The sequence below is a fragment of the Delphinapterus leucas genome, chromosome 12 (genome assembly GCF_059928025.1).
Source record: "Delphinapterus leucas isolate spDelLeu-1000000601 "Yukka" chromosome 12, BTC_Dleu_Yukka2, whole genome shotgun sequence".
In the NCBI taxonomy this organism is placed as follows: domain Eukaryota; kingdom Metazoa; phylum Chordata; class Mammalia; order Artiodactyla; family Monodontidae; genus Delphinapterus; species Delphinapterus leucas.
In genome coordinates this window covers 44,350,120-44,371,441 of record NC_143140.1, presented here as the reverse complement: position 1 = coordinate 44,371,441, position 21,322 = coordinate 44,350,120, and the positions used below count along the sequence as shown (strand labels likewise).

The 21,322-nt window shown below is 41.1% G+C and overlaps 1 protein-coding gene and 1 pseudogene across 7 annotated transcripts in view; both read left to right on the top strand.

The window, feature by feature from the left end:
* Positions 1 to 618, top strand: LOC111168118 (RNA-binding protein with multiple splicing 2 pseudogene; annotated as a pseudogene).
* Positions 619 to 10,250: 9,632 nt separating this feature from the next.
* Positions 10,251 to 21,322, top strand: part of ATG5 (autophagy related 5) — a 129,320-nt gene continuing 118,248 nt past the window's right edge. For 2 of the 7 annotated variants that reach the window (XM_089921625.1, XM_089921624.1), the window contains exons 1-2: positions 10,256 to 10,538; positions 15,752 to 15,916. In XM_089921625.1, coding sequence (XP_089777751.1) covers positions 15,809 to 15,916 — 108 coding nt within the window. In that variant the 5' untranslated portion in view covers positions 10,256 to 10,538; positions 15,752 to 15,808. Of the gene's footprint in view, positions 10,544 to 10,597; positions 10,794 to 15,751; positions 15,917 to 21,322 lie in introns of those variants that run through there. The other 5 variants (XM_089921622.1, XM_089921621.1, XM_089921627.1 and 2 more) reach the window with 5 other exon arrangements.

The window sequence follows — 21,322 nt, the reverse complement described above, 5'->3', positions numbered from 1 at the left end:
ATGCCGGACTGCGCGCCCAGCGCCCGCACGGCTCGCACGGAGGAGGCGCTCCGGACCCTGTTCGCCAGTGGCCTCCCGACCCTGTTCGCCAGTGGCCTCCCTGTGGACCTTCAACCCAAAGAACTCTACCTGCTCTTCAGGCCGTGCAAGGGGTATGAAGCGTCCCCGATCAAGCTCACATCGAGGCAGCCTGCTGGTTTTGCGATCTTTGACGACCGGGCAGGAGCAGAAGCCTCCCAGAAGGCGGTGAACGGTATTCGCTTTGATCCTGAGAACCCGCAGACCCTGAGGCTAGAGTGTGCCAAAGACAACACCAAGACGGCCAAGAACAAGCTGACGGCTACGCCAAATCCCACCAACGCTCACCCCTCCCTAGGAGCACACTCAGAGCTGATGGGGGCCCCTCTGATCCCCGCATACCCAGGGTCCTGGGCCCCCTTCCCTCTGTACACCACAGAGCTGACCCCAGCCACCTCATCTGCTGCGCTCACCTACCCCGCTGCCCCTACCGCTGCCGCCGCTGCCCTACATGCTCAGAGGATGCAGGTCAGGTGGCGCTCTCCCATTTTCAGGATGAAGAAACTGATGTCCAGAGGTTCGCTGGTACCCTTCCTCTGATACCACCCAGCAAGGTTGGAAGTCTTGTCAGTTCTGTTAGTTCTTCAGTCTTGTCACCACAGCTCGAGACCCCCGCCCCACTGGGGAGGAAGCCGCCCTGAGCTTCCACTGCCCCCAGGCAGCCTGTGCAGAGCTGCTGCTTCCCTCCAAAGCCTGAGAATTTTAAGCCTGACTCAGTGCACTGTTTCCTGTTTCCTTTCTCTCCTCTTCCTCAGCCCTGTCTTGCCCCAAAACCCCTCTTCAAGGTGCTTACAGCAGGATTCAGGGGCCTTCTCTCTGGGACACCCAGACCCAGCTCAGAGGCCTCCCTGGGACTGAGCGAGGCCTGACCTCCAGTCAAAATGTGCTTCCGTAGCTCCATCTCAAAGAAACGACACGTTTAATTTTGCATGTTTTCTGGCATGGATTAAGACACTTAAACATGTGTATATGTGAGTGTACCATTTGTTCTCACATTGTGTCACCATAGCAACAGGTCCTGACCATGAATCGTTCATCATTCCCAGCCCCTCTGTCCACACCCCTCCCTGCACCCACGCTGCTTCAGTGAGCACCAAGCCCTGCAGCCAGTTCCACCCAACAGGAAGGACCACCCAGCCAAGACAGAGCATTTTCCTGGTCATTTCAAATCGGGGTCCTCTGCTTCCTCCTCCTCAGATGGGCCAACAGCCGTTAAGAAAATCCTTTCTCAGGACTTCCCTGGTGGTCCAGTGGTTAAGAATCCCCCTGCCAATGCAGGGGACATGGGTTTGATCCTTGGTCCAGGAAGATCCCACACGCCGCGGAGCAACTAACCCCATGTGCCACAACTACTGAAGCCTGCGTGTTGCAACTACTGAAGTCCCCACCTAAAGCCCTGGCTCGGCAACAAGAGAAGCCACTGCAATAGGAAGCCCGTGCACTGCAACGAAAAGTAGCCCCCACTCGCTGCAACCAGAGAAAGCCCACGCGCAGCAACGAAGACCCAAAGCAGCCAAAAAAAAAAAAAAAAATCCTTTCTCTGCCCGTTTTGCGTACCTCTCCACATCGCACCCCACCCCTACTGTGGCCCGTCATTCTTTTCAAACTTTGAAACCAACCAAAACGTGAAACTATTTTTGTACCTTGTGTAACAAAATATTTATGCCACATAAAGTAGAAAAAAATAAAAGGTAAATACAGGCTGTTAAGGCAACACATAGGAGAGATATTTGGGCCATTCTCGTGGGGAGTAGAAGGACTTCCCAGAGGAAGAGACCTCTAAACTAACACCTAACAGATAAGTAGGTGTTAACCAGGAAAAAGCAGTGGTGAGAAGTAGAGTCCCAAGCAGAAAAAATAGCTTGTATACCCCCGGAGGTGATAGAGGGCAGGATCTTTATGAAAAGTGAAAAGTGTTTCTGTGAGGCTGGAGGACAGAGCTCAGGGAATATGATAGAAGATAAGGGTGGAGAGGTATTAATGCCCCATGGAGGGTGTTGAAAGCCACACTTGCTCTTTTAGGCTAGGGGTTTCCAGATCTGTCCGAGGGATCCCAAGGGCTCCTTGATCTTGCCTCTGCCTGCAGAGGCAATACCAAGGCCAGGCAGGCTGGGCTCTCCTGATCGCCTTCAACCAGGATAGCAGTGACACAATATCAACTTTGGGAATATGGATTCCCAACAGTGGGAAGTGTGGAACATAGATTAGAAGAGGGCCAAATGGACAGGTGTCCCAAACTAGGGGAGTGGCAGAAAGAGGAGTGGGAAGAATTCAGAGTCAAGAGAAAGAAAAGGCAGCACTGGTGACTGAATTCTTGAACAAGTCCTCATCTTTAAACTTGCTGTGTCTTTTTTTTTTTTTTTTTTTGGCTGTGTTGGGTCTTTGTTGCTGCGTGCGGGCTTTCTCTAGTTGCGGTGAGCGGGGGCTATTCTTTGTTGTGGCGCGCGGGCTTCTCATTGCGGTGGCTTCTCTTGTTGCGGAGCCCAGGCTCTAGGCGCGCAGGCTTCAGTAGTTGTGGCACGTGGGCTCAGTAGTTGTGGCCCGCAGGCTCTAAAGCGCAGGCTCAGTAGTTGCGGTGCATGGGCTTAGGTGCTCTGCGGCATGTGGGATCTTCCTGGACCAGGGATCAAACCCCTGTCCCCTGCATTGGCAGGCAGATTCTTAACCACTGCACCACGAGGGAAGTCCCAAACTTGCTGTGTCTTCTGTTCCCTTTGCCTGGAACAGCGATTCTTAACCTTACTTTTATTCTTTTTTCACAATGAATCTCTTAGACAGTCTGGTGAAGTCTGTGGAGCCCTTCTCAGAATAATATATTTAAATGCATAAACATACATATTATTACATAGACATACGTATTACTACAAAGAGATAATTGTATATTCCTATACAATTATCAGAATGTTAGGAAAACAAATTTGTGTTATGTAGTATGCAATAAATAATAAGGTCTCGCAGTGAGTCAAATTCCTACTGTAATTTCAAAGTAGCAATATGTGTAAAATAATGTTTCAAGAATCTGAGTCAACTGCAATATGAATATATCTATGTTGAATATATCTATGTTTCTACTGGTGACAAGTTACAAGCATTGCTAATACTACTCCAGTTTGTGACCTATATTTATAATGGAAAAAAATGCTAAATTTCAAACTGGAGGTTAGTGAAAATAAAGACGTACTCATTTTCTCATCCAAATTCTTCAAGCTCCGTAATTTGAACCGTGGACCCCTTGGTTAAGAGCCCCTGGCTTAAAAGCCCTTTCTTTCCTTGTCCACATGTTGTATCTATTTATCCTCTAAGATTTATTTTATACGTTTCTACTGATTCTCAAAGCTAGGTTCCCATAACAGTTGTACATAGTCCTATTACAGCCAGTTAGGGACTATTGCAATCATTTGTTTACTTATCAGTTCTCTGCCAAACTGGAATGTGAGTTCCCTGAGGGAAGAAATTAATTTCTGATGCATCTTAGTATCCTGAGTACCTGGTACAGCCTGGCACATAAAAGCCTATTAAGTGAATGAAAACACTGTTCTGTGAGAACACTAATCATTTTATAAGTTGCTGGGAAAGTGTGGAGAGGGGGCAAAAAAGGATACTTTATTCATATCCGTCTTTCTGGAATACAGAAATTTCATGTTATGGTTTGATGAAAAGAATGTTAGAAAATCTGCCTAGAATAAGGCAGTGAATAAAATCAGTGCATAAATGGTGGCTAGAAATGTGTGGCAAGCAGAACATGAAAGCTTCTTGTTTAATTTTGCCCTTTGCTCTAATGGCAATATAACCGAGCTCTTCTAGGGAGAAATGGAGATCATGGGACAAGAAGCAGTCTTGGATACCTGTGAGAGGTGAAAAATTGGGCTGCCTGAAGCTTACTTCTTCACTTCAGTCTCTCAGTCATGGGAAATGGAGGTGAGTTTACTGTGAAGCTTAATTTTCAGGTCTCTTCACTTACATGGGTCCTTTCTAAGGCCACCTAATTTTGTATTTCTTTGTATGTGTGCTTTCCAAAGAGGACCTCCCAAATTGTATGAGGTTAGAATATTAGAAAAGTGTTATAGAATCATGCCCAGCACATTGTATGCTCTGTAAATGTTAACTAACTAACTAGATAAGTAGTGTGTATGATGAATTGTCTAACCTCCTGACCTAGAGTATCTTACATTTGCAGAATAAAATATACTCACAGCACCCAGGCATGAACGTGACTGTTTCATCCCTGCTTTTGATCATTCTTTTTTCCTTTCCTGAAATACGTATACCTTTCCCTTCTCTCTCATTCTCTTAAATCATGACAGTCCTATAAAGCCCAAGGTAATAAATGGATCCTAGGAACACAGTGATGGCTATAGAGCGTTTCAGTAGTAGTGTTTAGGAAAACATGAAAAGTAAACCATGGCATGTGTGTGGTAGCGATACCACTAAAGAAGAAAGATAAAGGAGAAAGGTATGGACTGACTGTGCCATCAGATCTGGGAGGTGAATGAAAAAAGTAATGATTACACAATGGGCTTTTTAAAAATTCAGCAGTTATTCCACAACAGACTTTATTTTTAGGCAAACTGAATACCTGAATTTTTAAAAAAAATCAGTATTTTAAACCATCCCGCTTGTCCCTAAAATTGAGAGAGACTTTAGGAACATACCACCTCTGCGATGACAATTCTGATACTTAATGTATGTGGGCAAATTATCCCACAGAAAGGTCCCCAACACAAGAATTGTTGGTAAACATACTTTTTTTTTTTTTACTTTTTAAATTATGTGTATGTTTTGGGTCTTCTTTTTTAAATTATTTATTTATTTATTTATTTATTTATGGCGGCATTGGGTCTTTGTTGCTGCCCGCGGGCTTTTCTCTAGTTGCAGCGAACCAGGGCTACTCTTGGGTGCAGTGCGTGGGCTTCTCATTGCAGTGGCTTCTCTTGTTGTGGAGCATGGGCTCTAGGTGCAGTTGTGGCTTGCAGGCTCTAGAGCACAGGCTCAGTAGTAGCTGTGGCGCACGGGCTTAGTTGCTCTGGGGCATGTGGGATCTTCCTGGACCAGGGATCAAACCTATGTCCCCTGCATTGGCAGGTGGTTTCTTAACCACTGCGGCACCAGAGAAGTCCTAAACCTACTTTTTAAAGTAAAAAATTAGTACTCTGTATAATTAAATGTGACTTTCATTTAAAATTTTATTTAAAAAACATTGCACCCTGAAAAGACATGAAGAAAATTTAATTGCATATTACTAAATGAAAGAAACCAATCTAAAAAGGCCTCATACTTGATCATTTCAACTATACAACATTCTCAAAAACTCAAAACTATGGAGACATAAGAGGATCAGTGGTTGCCAAGTGTTCAGAGGGGAAGGGATGAATAGACAGAGCACAGAGGGTTTTTAAGGCAATTAAACAACTCTGTATGATACTATAATGGTGAATACCTGTCATTATACATTTGACTAAACTCATGTTTAGCCTCTCTGACTAAATCAAGAGTGAACCATAATGTAAATATGGACTTCAGGTGATAAAGATGTGTCAGTGTAGGTTCATCAATTGTAACAAACGTACTGTTGCAGGATGTGATGGTGGAAGGAGCTGCGTGTGTGTGGCGATGGCATATGGGAACTCCAGACTTTCTGCTCAATTTTGCTGTAAACCTAAAACTGCTCTAAAAATAATGAATTAAAAGTATATATTGCCCCTGCTTTTAAGTTTAGCATTTAATAACTGAGGGATATGAATTATATTTTTGAAAAAGAATCCATGGAGCTCTGTGTTTTGATACATATAACATAGAGTCTGTGCATAACATAGTAACCATTCATAAACTATGAAATGAAATGCTTTAAAAAGTGCCATTTCAGTCATGGCTTCTACTTCTGCACTTCTAAGACATTTTTTTCCTTGACCATTCTTTTCACCTTGTCTTGCGTTCTTGCTGAATCTCTGTGTGATATTGTTTCCCAGTCTATATTGTAAACAGCTCTAAGGCAGAACTGTGACTCTTATTCTTGTATTTCCCCTACAGTCCTGGGGAGAGGGCATTTCCAGCAGAAGGCACAGCATCAGCAAAGATGCAGGATGTGAGGCAGAGGTCAGAGAGAGACCAGGGAGCCAGACAAGTGATGGGTGATGAAGCTGGAAAACTGGATTAGGTTAGTCCAAGAAATTTGGGTTTTATTCTGTAGGCAGTGAGGGTTTGGCTTTTGTAAAAAACAGGGCAGCGACATAATTAGAACTGTGCTAAAGAAGATTACTCTGGCAGAAAATTGTAAAATGGGTTGGTGCAGGGGAAGGGAGGCACAGAGCCTGATGAAGGACATAAAAACAACAGCTCCTGTTTATTGAGAGCTCACTGTTTACCAAGCACTGTGGTAAATGTTTCATGTGCATCATCCTTCCTAACCTTCACAACGAGTCTATGAAGCAGGTGCTATCATTATCCTCATTGAACCATGAGGAAAATGGAGAAATGGAGGCTGGGAGAAGTTACGTAAGAGTCAGGTTCTTGGGCACGTGACCTGTCGTATGCACAGCACTTGATTTAATGCTCTGCTGTCGCCATCTTCAAATTCCTTTCCTCAACAAAGAGCCCTCATTTTCATTTTGCACTGGCCCTGTGGAATTATGTAGCCAGTACTGGTTAAATAATTTTTTTTCTGGGGCCACACAGATAATAGATGTCGGATATGGGATTTAAGAGCACGTCCTCAGCTATGCTATACTGCACTAGTTTATGATCAAAGAACAAACACAGGTGAAGGAAAGGGAATGGATTTGAAGGAAATTTTGTCAGTACTGACAAGGTTTAGAAAGTGTTTGGTTTTTGTTTTTTTTCAAATTAAAATAATTTTGTTGTGAAAACTTTTTTAGGATTTCACAAAATCTCTTGAGATAACTTGAACTTTCCTATTGGGAAACAGTCTATTACATCACTGAGGGTCCTACTGACTGGCCTTGCTGGTTGGGGAGCTCTGAGCTTTGGGTCAGGTTGATTGTGACACCTGGTGACAGCAACGTATTATTGCAAGGATTTATTTTGCTGTTTCAAGAATGAGGCTGTTCAGTTGGGTTTTGTTTTTTTTAAGACTTTCCCTTCAGTTTTATACTTCCCAGACTATTTTTCTTCTGCACACATTGAGAAAACAGATTGAAAAGCTGCTTGACTAATTTTTCCCAGTTTTTAATAGGAGCTATTTATAGAAAATATTCCTATGGGAACAGCCAAATAATCTAATTCAAAGATTTTTTTAAGAATAATAGTAATTTGGGGCATCAAAAATTAAAACACAAATGTATACAAGTTATGAATGTATATATTTTTTCCAAAGAATATTTGGCATATTGTTTTGATTCACTCCTATACAATCTATGTAGGCAAGTGGATAGAGAGTACTGAGTAACTGGAATCATAGTCTTATAATACAATATTTTCAACAAAAACCCACATTTTATCTGTAGCAGTGCTGGAATTACATATGGTATTATATAGTTGACATGGTAGTCATAAGAAAACTGCTCCAAATTGTGATTTTAAAATATATATTCATGTAATGAAATTTGGGAGGTTCCTTTGTTGTTGCTTAAGAGTTACTTATTTTCACTTTACCAAGTACCTAATTATGTGAACACAAGAAATGTTTAAATGACTGAATGAAGACTTGTCACAGTGAATGAAAGGCTGTCACTGAAGCTAAAAGAGTCTATCTATCCAGCTCCTGGATTCATTTTAGAATGTCAATTAAATAGATACAAATGGTATGTCTATGATTGTTCAGCTTTGAAAGCCTCAAAATAATATTTGAATCCTCCAAATGCTCTCTCACCTCACAGGAGAGAACACTGTATAATGATACTTTCCCAACTTTCAAGTGTGTGTCCTTAGAATTGCCTAAAGGTAAAAACTTAGAACTATAAATATGATCACAATCACAGTCAAATGTGTGTTATTCAGTATAATGCATTCTGGCCTAGTTGTTTTGGTCTTTTGTTCAAAATGAATATTTACGTGCAAAGAACTGAGGTAGGCAGTGCCTTAGAAACACGAAGAGCTATAGAGGAGTGTTACGCTCCAAAGCCTTTAGCATCCAGATAGGTAATCTAAGGTCTAAATAAGTGATAGTGTGGGGACAGTGAGAAACTGGAGAGGGCATTCCCAGCCTAAAAGGGGGCAGGCTGCAGCTCCACTCCAGCACTTGGTTGCCATGTGGGAATGTGGTCCCAGGGTTGTCAGATTCCAGGATAAGTCAGAAATCCAAATTTTTGAAACCTGTTACCATTTTTTCCCTTTTTTTTAGAGTTTAAGAAACATTTTAAAGGGCAGAGTGGATATCTGTCACTCTTGGTAACTGATTGAGAGAGACGACATAATGTTAACAAATGGAAATGACGGAGAACAAATATAGAATTCCTCTTATTTCCAAATTTTTGCTCAAGGAGCATAACCATGAGATGGGAAAGAGTACAACAACTGGACCATATCCAGAGGAGAGATATGTCATGTGAAGAATGGCTGAAAGAACTGACAGTGTTTATCCTGAGTGGGTTATGAGGCATATCTTTTCATAGCTGAAGTGCTGTCTATTAGAACAAGGGTTGGCTATTTCTATTGTAGGTTGGGGGTGGGGTAGAGGAGGGACAAGGGGAGGAAGGAAATAAACAGGGTCAATTTTTAAAGGTTACAAGAAGTTGGATTTTAGCTCAATATAATCACTTTCTACCCATTAGGGTTCTCCATAAATAGTTTCTCTGCCCCCTCCCCAAACATTTTATTAGGAAAAACTTCAAGCATAACAGCAAAGTTGAAAGAATTTTACAGTGAACACCCATATTCTCACCACCTAGATTCTACCATTAACATTTTACTGTACTTGCATTATCACATATTTATCCATCTATCCATCCCTCTAGCCATTCATCCATCCACCTAATTTTTTCGATACATTTCAGAGTAAATTCCATTTAGTTTTGCCTACCTTTGGGAAGTGGGGGCAACTTTATCCCAAGAGCTTTTTTACAGAGGCTAATGGCTGTCTGTTGGGGACGCTATAGAGAGGATTTCTGCATTAAGTAAGTGGAGTGGACTGGACTGTGGCTTTCAATTTTTTTTGACTGTTACCCATATCAAGAAATGTATTTCACATTCCTACACAGTGTAAACCATGTACATACTAAAGTAAAAACTTCAGGAAACAGTATTTACCTTTAGTATGTGTGAAGCATGCCAATATTTTCTATTTTTTTTTAACTTAAAAATTGCTAGTCATGACCCACTAACTTGATTTGATGACTCACCAATGAGTTGTGATTCACCACTGGAAAATCATTGGGCTAGACAACCTCCAACAAGTTTTGTTTTTTTTTTTTTTTTGGCCGCTTTGCACGGGCCTGTGGGATCTTAGTTCCCCGACCAGGGATTGAACCCACGCCCTCAGGCAGTGAAAGCGTGGAGTCCTAACCACTGGACAGCCAGGGAATTCCTAGAAGATTCTTCCTTTAAAAAGGATCCTGTGGCTAATACTAGGATTTTCCTAGTCTTCCCACTTATCAGGAACCTATCGAGTCTCAGCACAGTGGTATTCACTTGGCATGCATAGCATTATGTTGAAAGCCATGTGTAATGAAGAGAAAAACGCTAAATGCCTGCTAAGACTTCTGGACAGACCTAATGCAAACACTTTTTAGGAGTAAATTGACTAATTGCTTGTCATTTTCACCAACAGGAACACACAGGTACTTACAATTGGAGGGATGGCTGGGCTTCAGTGTTCAAGTATTTTAGTCTTTTGTTAAATGCGGCTCTTAATCCGTTCTGTGGCTCTGACAAAATGGAGAAGATCAAATGAGAAAATAGATATGAAAACACTTTGAAAACCAACGTTTTATTAATTTTACTGTGTGAAGCCAGGACAGGGATGCTGCGATGAAGCTCTAGTGAGCTTCATTATTTGTAAGACTCTCTGCTCTCACGGAACTGTTATATTAACCTCACTAAACAACAATGACTATGCCAAAAGCACAGGACTCTCGGAAGAGGGTAGAAGCGCGGAACTTGCCAGGAGTTTGACCGAACATTCACGCTCTCTGCTCTGTCCGCGCATGCTCAAGCGCGGCTCCAGCCTCCTCACGGGGTTGGGCCGAAGTGGGAGGGCGGAGTGCGGGCCACGTGGGGCCCCGTGACGTCATCTCCGGGCGCCGAGGGTGACTGCACTTGCGGTGGGCTTCTAGAGCTCCGCGGCGCTGCAGGCTGTCTTCGCTGGATACGGGAGGGCGGAAGTGCAGCAGGGTTCGACTCCGACCTCCGCGCTGGTGCCTTCTGCGGCTGCGCGGGCCAGCGGGACTCCAGTCTGGTGAATCTCTGCGGGACTGTGTGTCTGGCGCTCTCTGCCGCCGCCCAGCCAGAGCCCGAGACCCGAGCGTCCTCACTGGTGCAGGAAGGCGGAGGAGAAGCCTGAGCTTCTGGTAGGGTATGTGTGTGTCTGTCACCCCAGTGTGAGGAAATGCCCGGAGGAAGAGGGTTGGGGAAGTGCTAGGTAGGTGTGGTAAGAAGGAGGGGCGTGTGCGGCGAGAGGAGCGCTCCCCCGGGACGTGGTGGCGGGTGAAGGTGGTTCCTCCGGGGGAGGTGGCGTTGGCAGAGCGCCGACCTCGGAGCCCTAGTGCCGGCTGGAGGGTGTAGCCTGCGCGGTCTTTCGGGGAATACGTCTGTTCCTTACTAAGGTGGGAAGCTTGGGTCTCGTCGCAGGCTCTAGAGTTTAGTTCGGGACCTCCATTCTTCGTGGAATAGTTAGTTATTTAGATCATAGTTATTTTTACAGCAAGTTCGATTCTATCCGAAATCGGTGGGGTTTCTCCCCAATTTATCTTCTCAGACGCATTCATTGTCTCATTTTAATAATAATATTTAGTGCCAACAAAGCCATTTTCCCTTGGCAGAGCACTTTCACATACTTTATAGTTTGGATTATTTTCAAGTCACACCTGAACTTGGGGAACCTAGGGAAAGTGGACTGGTTCTAGATTTTTCTGAGGGATGGGGAGGCACAGCATGTTTTCAGCAAGAATCAGAACCCAGAGGCTATCAAACAGCACTGAATTTCCAAGGCCTTCCGGAGTTTACTTGATAAATTTCAGTCTTTGGGACTGTGTGAACTTGGATCTGAACGGACTTATTTTGTGTTTTCCGTAAAGGGAGTTGTTGGTTGAATTTTGAATTTGAAAGTAAAGATGTTGGGCTGAGGGTAGCAGTGGAGGGAAATTTTAGAATTTTATATTGGATTTAAGTAGGTGCTTTGATCCTCAAATGTATGCTGATTAAAATTGGGGAAAGTGAACAGAATGGTACTATATGGTTAAGAGTTTTTAGAATAAGGTACAAGCTTCAAGTGTAGGTTCGCTTTATTAATTTAACAGATACTAAGTGCTAGTTATGTGCCAGGCACTGAACAAAAAGTAAACAAAACAGTAAACAGTGAGGAAGACAATAAAAACCCCTGCCATCATGAAGTTCACTTTGAGGGTTGGGGGGGAGACATTAATTTAAAAATTAATTAAAATATGTGTCAGGTAGTGAAAAGTGCTATGGAGAAAAAATAAGTAATGAAGGGGAATGGGGAGTGCTGGTAGCATGCATGGGAAATTATAGTGGTGGCCTTAGAAAAGATGACATTTGAGCAGAGACCTAATAGTGATAAAGAAGGGTGCCTGTGGATGTAGTGGAGAGGGCCATCAGAGCAACCACAAAGTCCCTGAGGCGGGAGCACATCAGCGAGTTTGGCTGGAACTCGGGGAGCACGTTGTGGAGAGAAGTAGATAAGCAGGTCAGAGTGGGGTCGGGTCATATAGGGCCTGCTAACACCTTGTAAGACTTTAGTTTTTACTTTGAATGAGATGGTGGGGTTTTGAGTCAAGGAGTGAACTGATCTGACTTCTGTTTTAAAGGATTTTTCTGATTACTTTGTTGTCTCTGCAGCAAGGGCAGAAACGTTGAGACCTCTGTTGGTAGGCCATTGCATTTATCTGGGTTAAAGGTCAAGGTGACTTGGATCAGTGTGGTAAGAGTGGAGGTGGTGAGAAATGGCCAGATTCTAGATTTATATCTAAGCTAGAGCCATCAAGTGTGAAGAGGGGTCATGGATGACTCCCAGATTTATGGCTTGAGAAGCTAAAGAATGGAGTTACCACTCAGTGATTTGGGGAAGATCACAGAGTAATAGGGAGAGGAGGGAGGAAGATCTGCAATCATTTTCAGTTTTGCACTTGCTGAATTTTCAAATGAAATGTCAGTATACAGTAGTATATATGAAACTGGAGTTCAGAAGAGAAGTCTAGGCTGAAGATGTAAATGTGGGAATTGTTAATGTGTAACTGATATTTAAAGCTCTGAGAGATCTCCAAAGGCAGGGTTCAAGGACCGTGGGGCACTTCAGCATTTGGAGATTGGAGGGAGTTATGACCTATCCCCCAGGGTGGAGGTGGGGCTGTTCCTTAAAACCCCTGTTCAGAACCAGTGATCCTCAGTAACCAGATAGAAGGAAATAGAAAGCCAGGTCATTAGCTGAGAGAGAGTGAGGAAGGAGATGTGTAAATTTGAGGAGGGGGAGTTGATTTAGGACAGTGGAAGAATAAATGGACTAGGGAAGTATGAGAATACTGGGCAATACTCAGAGCCCACTTTTGAGGTCAGTGTTCATGAATTTAAAGGGAGACCAGCCAGATGTTTACAAATTTACTAAGTAGGTATTTGATATTTTAAGTAGTTTATGAGTAGTTGGGGATTTTGTCAGCAGAACAGCTTCAGGTAGTAGGTTAGCCTTTCTTGGTTTGTAGTGTAAAAGGGACTGTTAATTGTGCATTATATTGGGTTGGCCAAAAAGTTCATTCAGGTTTCTGTAACAGGTTACGGAAAAACTCAAACGAACTTTTTGGCCAGCCCAATATTTTTATCATACTCGCTGTGCTGTTTGCTAAGTGTTGTTGGTTGGGCACCTGCCTCTTTTCCAGGCCATGAATTAGATGCAGAGAATACAGCAGTCAAGAGGTAGTCCCTGCCCTCAGGAAGCTTATTTCTAGTAGACTGCATCATTGGTTGGGATTTCTATTCTTCCAAAGCATTGCCTTCAAGTTGGATGCATGGTGTTGATATCGTAGTATATGTATGAGAGGGAGAAATAGTGAAATTCGCTGAATATGAAGTGTGATTGTACAGATTTAGGAAAGAGTTTAGGTGGAAAAGTTTAAGTAGCTAGTACAACTTTTGGATTTACACATTTTATTTATTTATATATTTTCCAATTTTGTTTAACAAAAATTCCAGAGCCTATTATGTGCTGATTATGCTAACATCCTGGATACAAAGGTATATATGACTCAGTTTCTGCTGTCAAGGAACTGACAGGTCAGTGTGGGGAGGGGCAAGAGACAGATAAGATACACAGCTGCAATTCATTGTTATACCATATAACAATAAAGATATAATAACAGAAGTAATTAGATTATAGTTTGCTTAGTGGAAAGCTTCCCAAGGAGTTAATGTTAAGCTGACTCTTAAAAGAGGATTAAGAGTTGGCCAAGAGAAGGGGCAAAGGGTATTCAAGCAGAGGGGCCATGGAAGCACAGGGAAACCATGTATTAAATACATTTACCATTTTTCCAGTGGTTGGTTACTAGGTGCTAAATACCCAACAACCCTGTGAAATTAGAATTATCTTCAGTTTATAGATATGAGGTTTAGAGATGTCAGGTTTGTTGTCCAAGGACATACAGCTTATATGTGGAAGTCAGGGTTGAAACCCATGTCAGTCTGATTTCAAAACCCCTTAACTACTTTACTGTATAGCCTGCTGTAAGCATTTAAATCTTCTCTGTCCTTGTTCTTTGTCCCTCAGCCAGTCTTTTTACCAACTTCTATTCATTCTTCCTTGGAAAGCCCTCCTGTCTCTCATCAATCCACTGCTACCAGTCTAGGTCAGGCACTCATTATATGCCTTAGTTGCTGAAATTGCTTCCTGGCTAGCCTCTCTCTGGCTCTGGATCCCCTTTCGTGCACTGCTACCAGATAATTGTTTTTGTTTCACCATTATAAAACCTTTGTAGGCTTGTTGGATGAAATTGAAAACCCACAATTTTCTATTTGGTGTACTTCATGATCCAGTTGCATTTTATATTTACAAATTTGATATTAAAAGAATAATAATTGCTTTTATTTCTCAGCACATGCTGTGTCCATTACCATGTCAAATACTTTATAGACTTTTTTTTTTCCTAGAACAACCTGGTGACTTTTACAGGTAAGGAAATTTAGACTTAGTGAAGTAAAGTGACTTACCTAGGATCAGGTATGATAGTAAAGTGTGTCACAGCTCAGCTCTTTCATTATCTACTACTCCTCCCAACACAAAGTTTCCTTAAAAGTTGGTACACATACTGCGCCTGCCACTTCCTGCCTTTGCTGATGCTATTTTGCCTTGCTTGGAATATTTGTCTTCTTTTTGTCTGTCCATATTCTACCCATTCTTCAAGTTCAATATCTTTTAAGATTCTTCCCTGAGCACTATAGGTTCTGTTAATATTTAACTTCTTCCCCTCCTGCATTATGAAAGCTCTCACAAAGTAATATTTAGTTATAACCGTGGACATTTTGGAATTGGAAGGGATGTTTGGCAGTAAGTATGGTATGATGGAAAAAATATGAGATTGGAAATCCTGCTGTAGTAGAGGAAAAGTAAAGGCACAGTGAGGTAACAGGGGTTCTGTCTGATTCGTGCATAGAAGAAAGGCTATTTTGAGCAGTGTCCTGAATGATGTGTAAGTTGGAAGGCGAGGTGGGGAAGGCTACTTTAGGGTAAGAAACCACCGGCATGAGCAAAGCCATGCAAAGGACATGAAAGTGCATGGTATGTTTAGCAGATTTGTAAATAATACCTTCTAGGGAATGCCTGAGGTTTTAAAAAAGTTGTTATCACCACCATCGTCATCATCATCTTGTATGCCCTCAGCACCTGCCACAGAGCTGGGCATATCAAATGATCAAATATTTATTGACTCTCTATTGAATGTTATTAGCAGTGTTCAATGTATAATTTTTAGTTATTTTCCTTTACTCTCATAATTCCCGTTTACACTAAATAATGCTTTTGATTATAATAAGTTCTTAAAGTCTTTGACTTTTGAACATTTTTTGAGACATGCTCTGGTTGGTTCTATAAATTATGATGATAAATACATTTTATAGTACTGTGTTATAGGCATTGTTCTAAGTGTTCTACATGTGTTAATTTAATTTTCATATCTATCTTATGTGGTCAGTGCTGTTATTCCCATTTTACAGATGAGAAAACTGAGACACAGAGAAGTTATAGGTGAAGAGTTCACTTTAGATAAGCGGTAGACTTTTGGGGCTTGAGAGAATGATGCAAGTATAATTTCACTTTGGCTGTGGTTCATTAGTTGTATATGTAATTTTGAAATGGTTACTTCCGTGATCTCTTTAAATAAATAATAGCTCCACATTTAGAATTTGTTGTACTGATTTTTGCGTTCATTCTAAAGAATGCCCATCACGGAGTTTTTTGAAGTGAATAATCTGTATGCATTCTTTTTTTCCTATAATCTTTCTTTGTTTTGGAGCAGGTTCATTTATACCTGCAAGTATCTAATACTCTTTGTTTTATTTTCAGTTTGGCTTTGGCTGGAAAAGAATTTAGCCTATATGTACTGCTTTAACCACTGGAAGAATGACAGATGACAAAGATGTGCTTCGAGATGTGTGGTTTGGACGAATTCCAACTTGCTTCACCCTCTATCAGGATGAGATAACTGAACGGGAGGCAGAACCATATTATGTAAGTATGTTGATGGTGGCAAATGGGATACCATAACTTTGTCCATTTTTGTAAATAAAGCTCTAAGAACCTGGAGGCTGGTTTTCAACATTTTATATACAATTAGTATGTGCTTATTGTGGGAAAAAATTAGGAGACAGATCTACGAAAAGAAGGAAATAAGAATTACCTCTAATCCTACTACTCAGAGGCAAAAACCACTGTTGTGTTGATGTGGGACCTTCTTAACTTTCTTTTTCTTATGCATATATAGTATATGATAATGAATCATAAGTTATGTGTGGTTTTTTAACAGGAAGGTATTTTGAAAATGCTAGGTTCAGACTTGATTCTTTTGTATTTAGGTGGTTCAAAGCAACTATTTAAATTCCTTTTGCAAGCTGAGTGAACATATGAATGTGTGTGTGACTTCATATGTTCATGAGCTAATATAGATTATATGAAATATATTGTTTAATAACATAAATCACTGTATATAGGCTTGTAGGTTTGAGTTAGTGTATTATCTGTTCTAAAAAAAAAGAGTATCAATTATCTTCTGATTTTAGTCTGCTTTTTTTTCTTTTCTAACTGCATATATATGATCCAAACATAAGCATCTGTCAGTCAGAGATAATAGTATCTTGCCTTTTTACTGAATAGTCCCTAGTAGGCAAAGACATTCTCAATTGTTATTTTAGGTTTTTTCTTTTCATCTCAGGTACACATAATATTGTTTACTCAGGAGGATCTGGAGAAGTGGAAATGTATCTGTGGTTCTGGATTATTTCTTGTTTCGCTTTTAAAAAAAATTAATTAATTAATTTTTTGGGCTGCATTGGGTCTTCGTTGCTGCGCGCAGGCTTTCTCTAGTTGTGGCGAGCGGGGGCTTCTCTTCATTGCGGCGCGCTGGCTTCTCATTGCAGTGGCTTCTCTTGTAGCGGAGCACTGGCTCTAAGTGCGAGGGCTTCAGTAGTTGTGGCCCGCGAGCTCTAGAGCTCAGGCTTAGTAGCTGTGGCACACGGGCTTAGTTGCTCCGCAGCATGTGGAATCTTCCCGGACCAGGGCTCGAACCCGTGTCCCCTGCATTGGCAGGCGGATCTTAACCACTGCGCCACCAGGGAAGTCCTCTTGTTTCATTTAAGTAATGCTTGCGCTTGGCTTTATTCCTGTCTGTTGGAGAGGCAGCAGTATTCCACAGCCTTCTCCAGCTGTGGGAAGTCAGACTGCTGGAAGAAGCTCCTTCAGGGGCCCATTCACTAAATTTTTGGGTAGAGGAACTTGCATTTTTCTCTGCACATTCTCGAATCTGGCATAGGTCATGCAAGTGGTAGATACTCAGGGCATGAAAGCCTCTCCACACCCATGTTAGGGGTTTGTTTTAAATCTCTGGGTTTTCTTAATGAATGATAATTTCAGAGAAATTGGGCAGTCTTTTGTACTAGTATTTAGGTAGTCGTAGCTGATTATATTTATAAATTTGAGTCGTTTTAACTTTGGAAACCTCAACAGTTTTCTGCCTTTAGAAAAACTTCCATAGTTAAAAGTGAAGTGTGATAATAGTTTATTTTTAGAGACATTTCATTTGTTAGATGTATTTTTCCTCTTCTCCCCCTGTAGCATGGGTTAGGATATCATTTATGTTTGTTTCCAAACTAGCTTTTGCTATTTTAATGAAAACTTTTAACTTTGGGTAGCTTTCTGATAGTATCTAAACAAAAGAGTATATGTGTCCAGTTGGTCAAAGTGGCAAAAACTAAGAGATATATAATTTAAGACTGTTTACTTTTAAATCAGAGTATGATGTTTGACACACTTTCTGCAGTTAAAAAAAAAATCCAAGTAAAGAATATAACATTTTTCCTTCCTTATATATGAATCTGTTTAAATATGAAAAGACCGTTGTGAGAACTAGAGGGTAAGTTGTTTTCTGTCTGTTCCTAATCGAATTAAAAATGGCAAAGAGTAACAGGGGATAACTGTTGGAGGAAGAGGATTGTTTTGTCTAATAGTAATTGATTTTTTTCTTGAATTCTTCCTAATTCTTCCCCCAAAAGAAACTCTTACATAGTCATTGTGATTATGTTTTTGCAGAATATTGGGTGATAGGCATATAATAAATATTAAACAAAGAAGTGGATTTTAAAACCATGCAGCATAATTCAGATTTTGTTCTTTAAATACATACATACTTAATAAACACATACGTACTTAAGTATAAGAAAGACAATATACAAAACCACTAGCAGTGGTTACCCTTAGAATTATTATAGGTGAGCATTTTAGTGCCAACATGATTTTAGTTCACCTGTCTCTTGGTTGTAAATTAAACTTGAATGTATTTTTTAATTGCTTTGAGTTATAATAATGATAACGTTTTAAAGATTCTGGATGAAATGAGATGAAAATATCATAGCCTGAGAGCCAGTAGACCTCTTTCCCAGACATTCTCAAAGTTCAGGTGAGGTAACATAACAGGGTTGTCACCAAGGGTTGAAGAGTCCATTCACGTTCACGTGGAGGTGCAGGAAGAATGGGTGAAAGGGAATGTAGTTTATTTTTATTAATGTTTATAGCTTATTTCTTAGAAACTAGATTATAAAATATCCACTTGTACCAAATTTATCAATTATTATTCATATAGTCTTCTGGAATTTCCTGTTTCCATTGGAAAAGCATGTTAATGTTAGACATATTCCTGTCTATTTGTTGGCTCCGTATAAATCTTTCAGCCATCATCCTATATGTATATCATTGAGAATTACATCTTATTTTACAGGGAGTATTAGGAAGGAAATTTGTTAGAAAATAGGCAACTTTTCTGTTTTTGTTGTTTCTGTTATATTCATTTGAACTGTTGCTTTTCATTTAGATTATCCAGTATGAAACATACATACTAAATTGCATTCATAGTTTGTGACTTGTTACCAGAGGAAATCACACAGACATGTGGTCATCGATCTGAGTGGACCCTAAACACTTCCCAGCATTCCTTTTATGTTTCCTTAGTTAGCTGTCTCCGTTCTTCTCCGCTAGGACTATTTCTCTGAGTCCTGACCTCATCTTTCTTGACAGGTGACCTCACTTTCTACTTCACAAAGGAAATTGAAACCATACAATAGGACCTTCCTTAACTTTCTGCCACCAAGTCTGTAAAACATATCTGCACTCAACATATTTTTACTTCTCCTCTCTCCTGTTTTAATGGAAGAGGTGTGCTTTCTTCCTAGACAAGGCCTAGCCTTCCATCTGTGTTCTGGATCCCATCTCCTGCTTCTCTATTTACTTTACTTTCAAATTTTTCTATCTACTGACTTCTTTGCAGCATTTATATTGTCTCAAATCCTATCTATCCTAAAACAGCCCTCTGTTGACCCCATCCTCCTTTAAACTGCTTGCTTTTCCTTCACAGCCAGACTTATTAAAAAGACTGTCTGTACTCATTGTTTCCTTCCCATCTCCCATCACTTACTTCACTGTAATCATATTTCACCCTACTCCAACAGAACTGTTCTTGTCACTGTCACTAATGACATCTTTTTTTTTTTTTTTTTTACCAGACATAGAGTCTGTTTTTGAACTTTCATTTGCTTGATCTCTCAGCACTATTTGATGTCATTGGCTGTTTTCTCCATTGTCCTGCAGTGCCTCATTCTTGGTTTTGCTTCTGTGGTCCCCTTTGCCAGGGGACCTCTTTTGCTTGTTGCTCAGTGTTGGCATTCGTTGGGGCTTTGCCTTTTTTTTTTCTTTTTCCACTTCACTGTTCTTCCCCCCCCAGAGCTTTCACTCCATTTTTATGTCTTTGTTGAGCATTTTTATATTGACAGCTCCCCAGGATTTTTCTCCTGAGCTCCAGACCTATATGTCTTTCTGCTGGATAACCTCACTTAGATGTCTTGAAGGAACTCAAACTGAGTGTGTTTGAAACTGGACTTATCATCTTTACTCCAGAAAACCTGATTATCTGCCATCTTCCCTTCCTGTTTTATCATCCAGCTAATTAATTACTCTTACAGTAATTAATATGGGACTCATGCTTTGATACTTCCTTCTCCTGTATCCCTGACATTAATTCATAACTTAGTCATCTGATTTTACATCTCAAATATTTCACGCTTTTCTGATTCCTTTCATACCCACTGATACAGCCTAGTTCAGGCCACCGTTTAAAAACTAGTGTATTGGGACTTCCCTGGTGGCGCAGTGGTTAAGAATCCACCTACCAATGCGGGGGACCCGGGTTCGAGCCCCGGTCTGCGAAGGTCCCACGTGCTGCGGAGCAACTAAGCCCGTGTGCCACAACTACTGAGCCTGCGCTCTAGAGCCCACGAGCCACAACTACTGAGCCCGCATGCCACAACTACTGAAGCCCGCATGCCTAGAGCCCGTGCTCCACAATGAGAGAAGCCACCGCAATGAGAAACTCGCGCACCGCAACAAAGAGTAGCCCCCTCTCGCCCCTGTGCGTAACAACGAAGACCCAACACAGCCAAATAAATAAATAAATTTATAAAACAACAACAACAACAAAAAACTAGTGTATTGTATAGTATTAACTAATTTCCCTGGTTTCAGTCTTGCCCTCTTTCCATTTTCCAGTCTGCAGTTGGAGTCATCTTTTCAGAACACGTATCTGACATTGTCACCTGCCAGCTAGAAACCTTTAGTGGCTTTTCATTGTCTTTAGGATCCTTAATATAGTTTGCAAGGTTCTTCATGATCTGGTCCCTTGCTTCTTCAGTATTATTCTGTCCTAAACCTCTACAGTCCTGTTGTATTCAACTTCTTATAATTCCTCACGTGCCAGTCTTTGTCCTTTAGTATTCACGCCATGCCTTCTTGCAGTTCCCTCTGCTGGAATGAGCAGCAGTATCTCCCACCCCTACTCACACCCAGACATCCACACCAACGCATGTTTGGTTCATTCCTGTTTCCTTTTTGACCCTTGCCTTAAAATTGACTTCCTGTCAAGGCTTCCCTGAGCTCCTAGGTTGGGTTAAATTTCTTTGCTACTTGCTTCTATAACGTTCTTTACTTCCTCTTTGCATTCATCGTATTTGTAATTTTGTTTTTACTGTCTGCCTCTCAAGCCTGTAAGCTCCATGAGGGGAAGAATTCTTTGTCTCATTCAGTGCTCTATCCTCATCACCTAGTGTGTTGCCTCACACATTGAAATGGGACAGAATTCTAGTGTATTTTAATTCTGTTTTTGTTTTTAGATAAGTGAATCTCTAATTTTATAATTGAAAATTGTTGGACAAAATAGGATTTGGTGTAAACAAATAATATTACGGGCACTTTTCTTATGAAACATAAGTAATCTATACAACTATGTAAAACATGTATTACTTATAAGCTGTACAGAAAAAAAAAATGAATTGTGTCATACTGAGTACTTGACAGTGCTGAATGAGGAATAAGGGAATG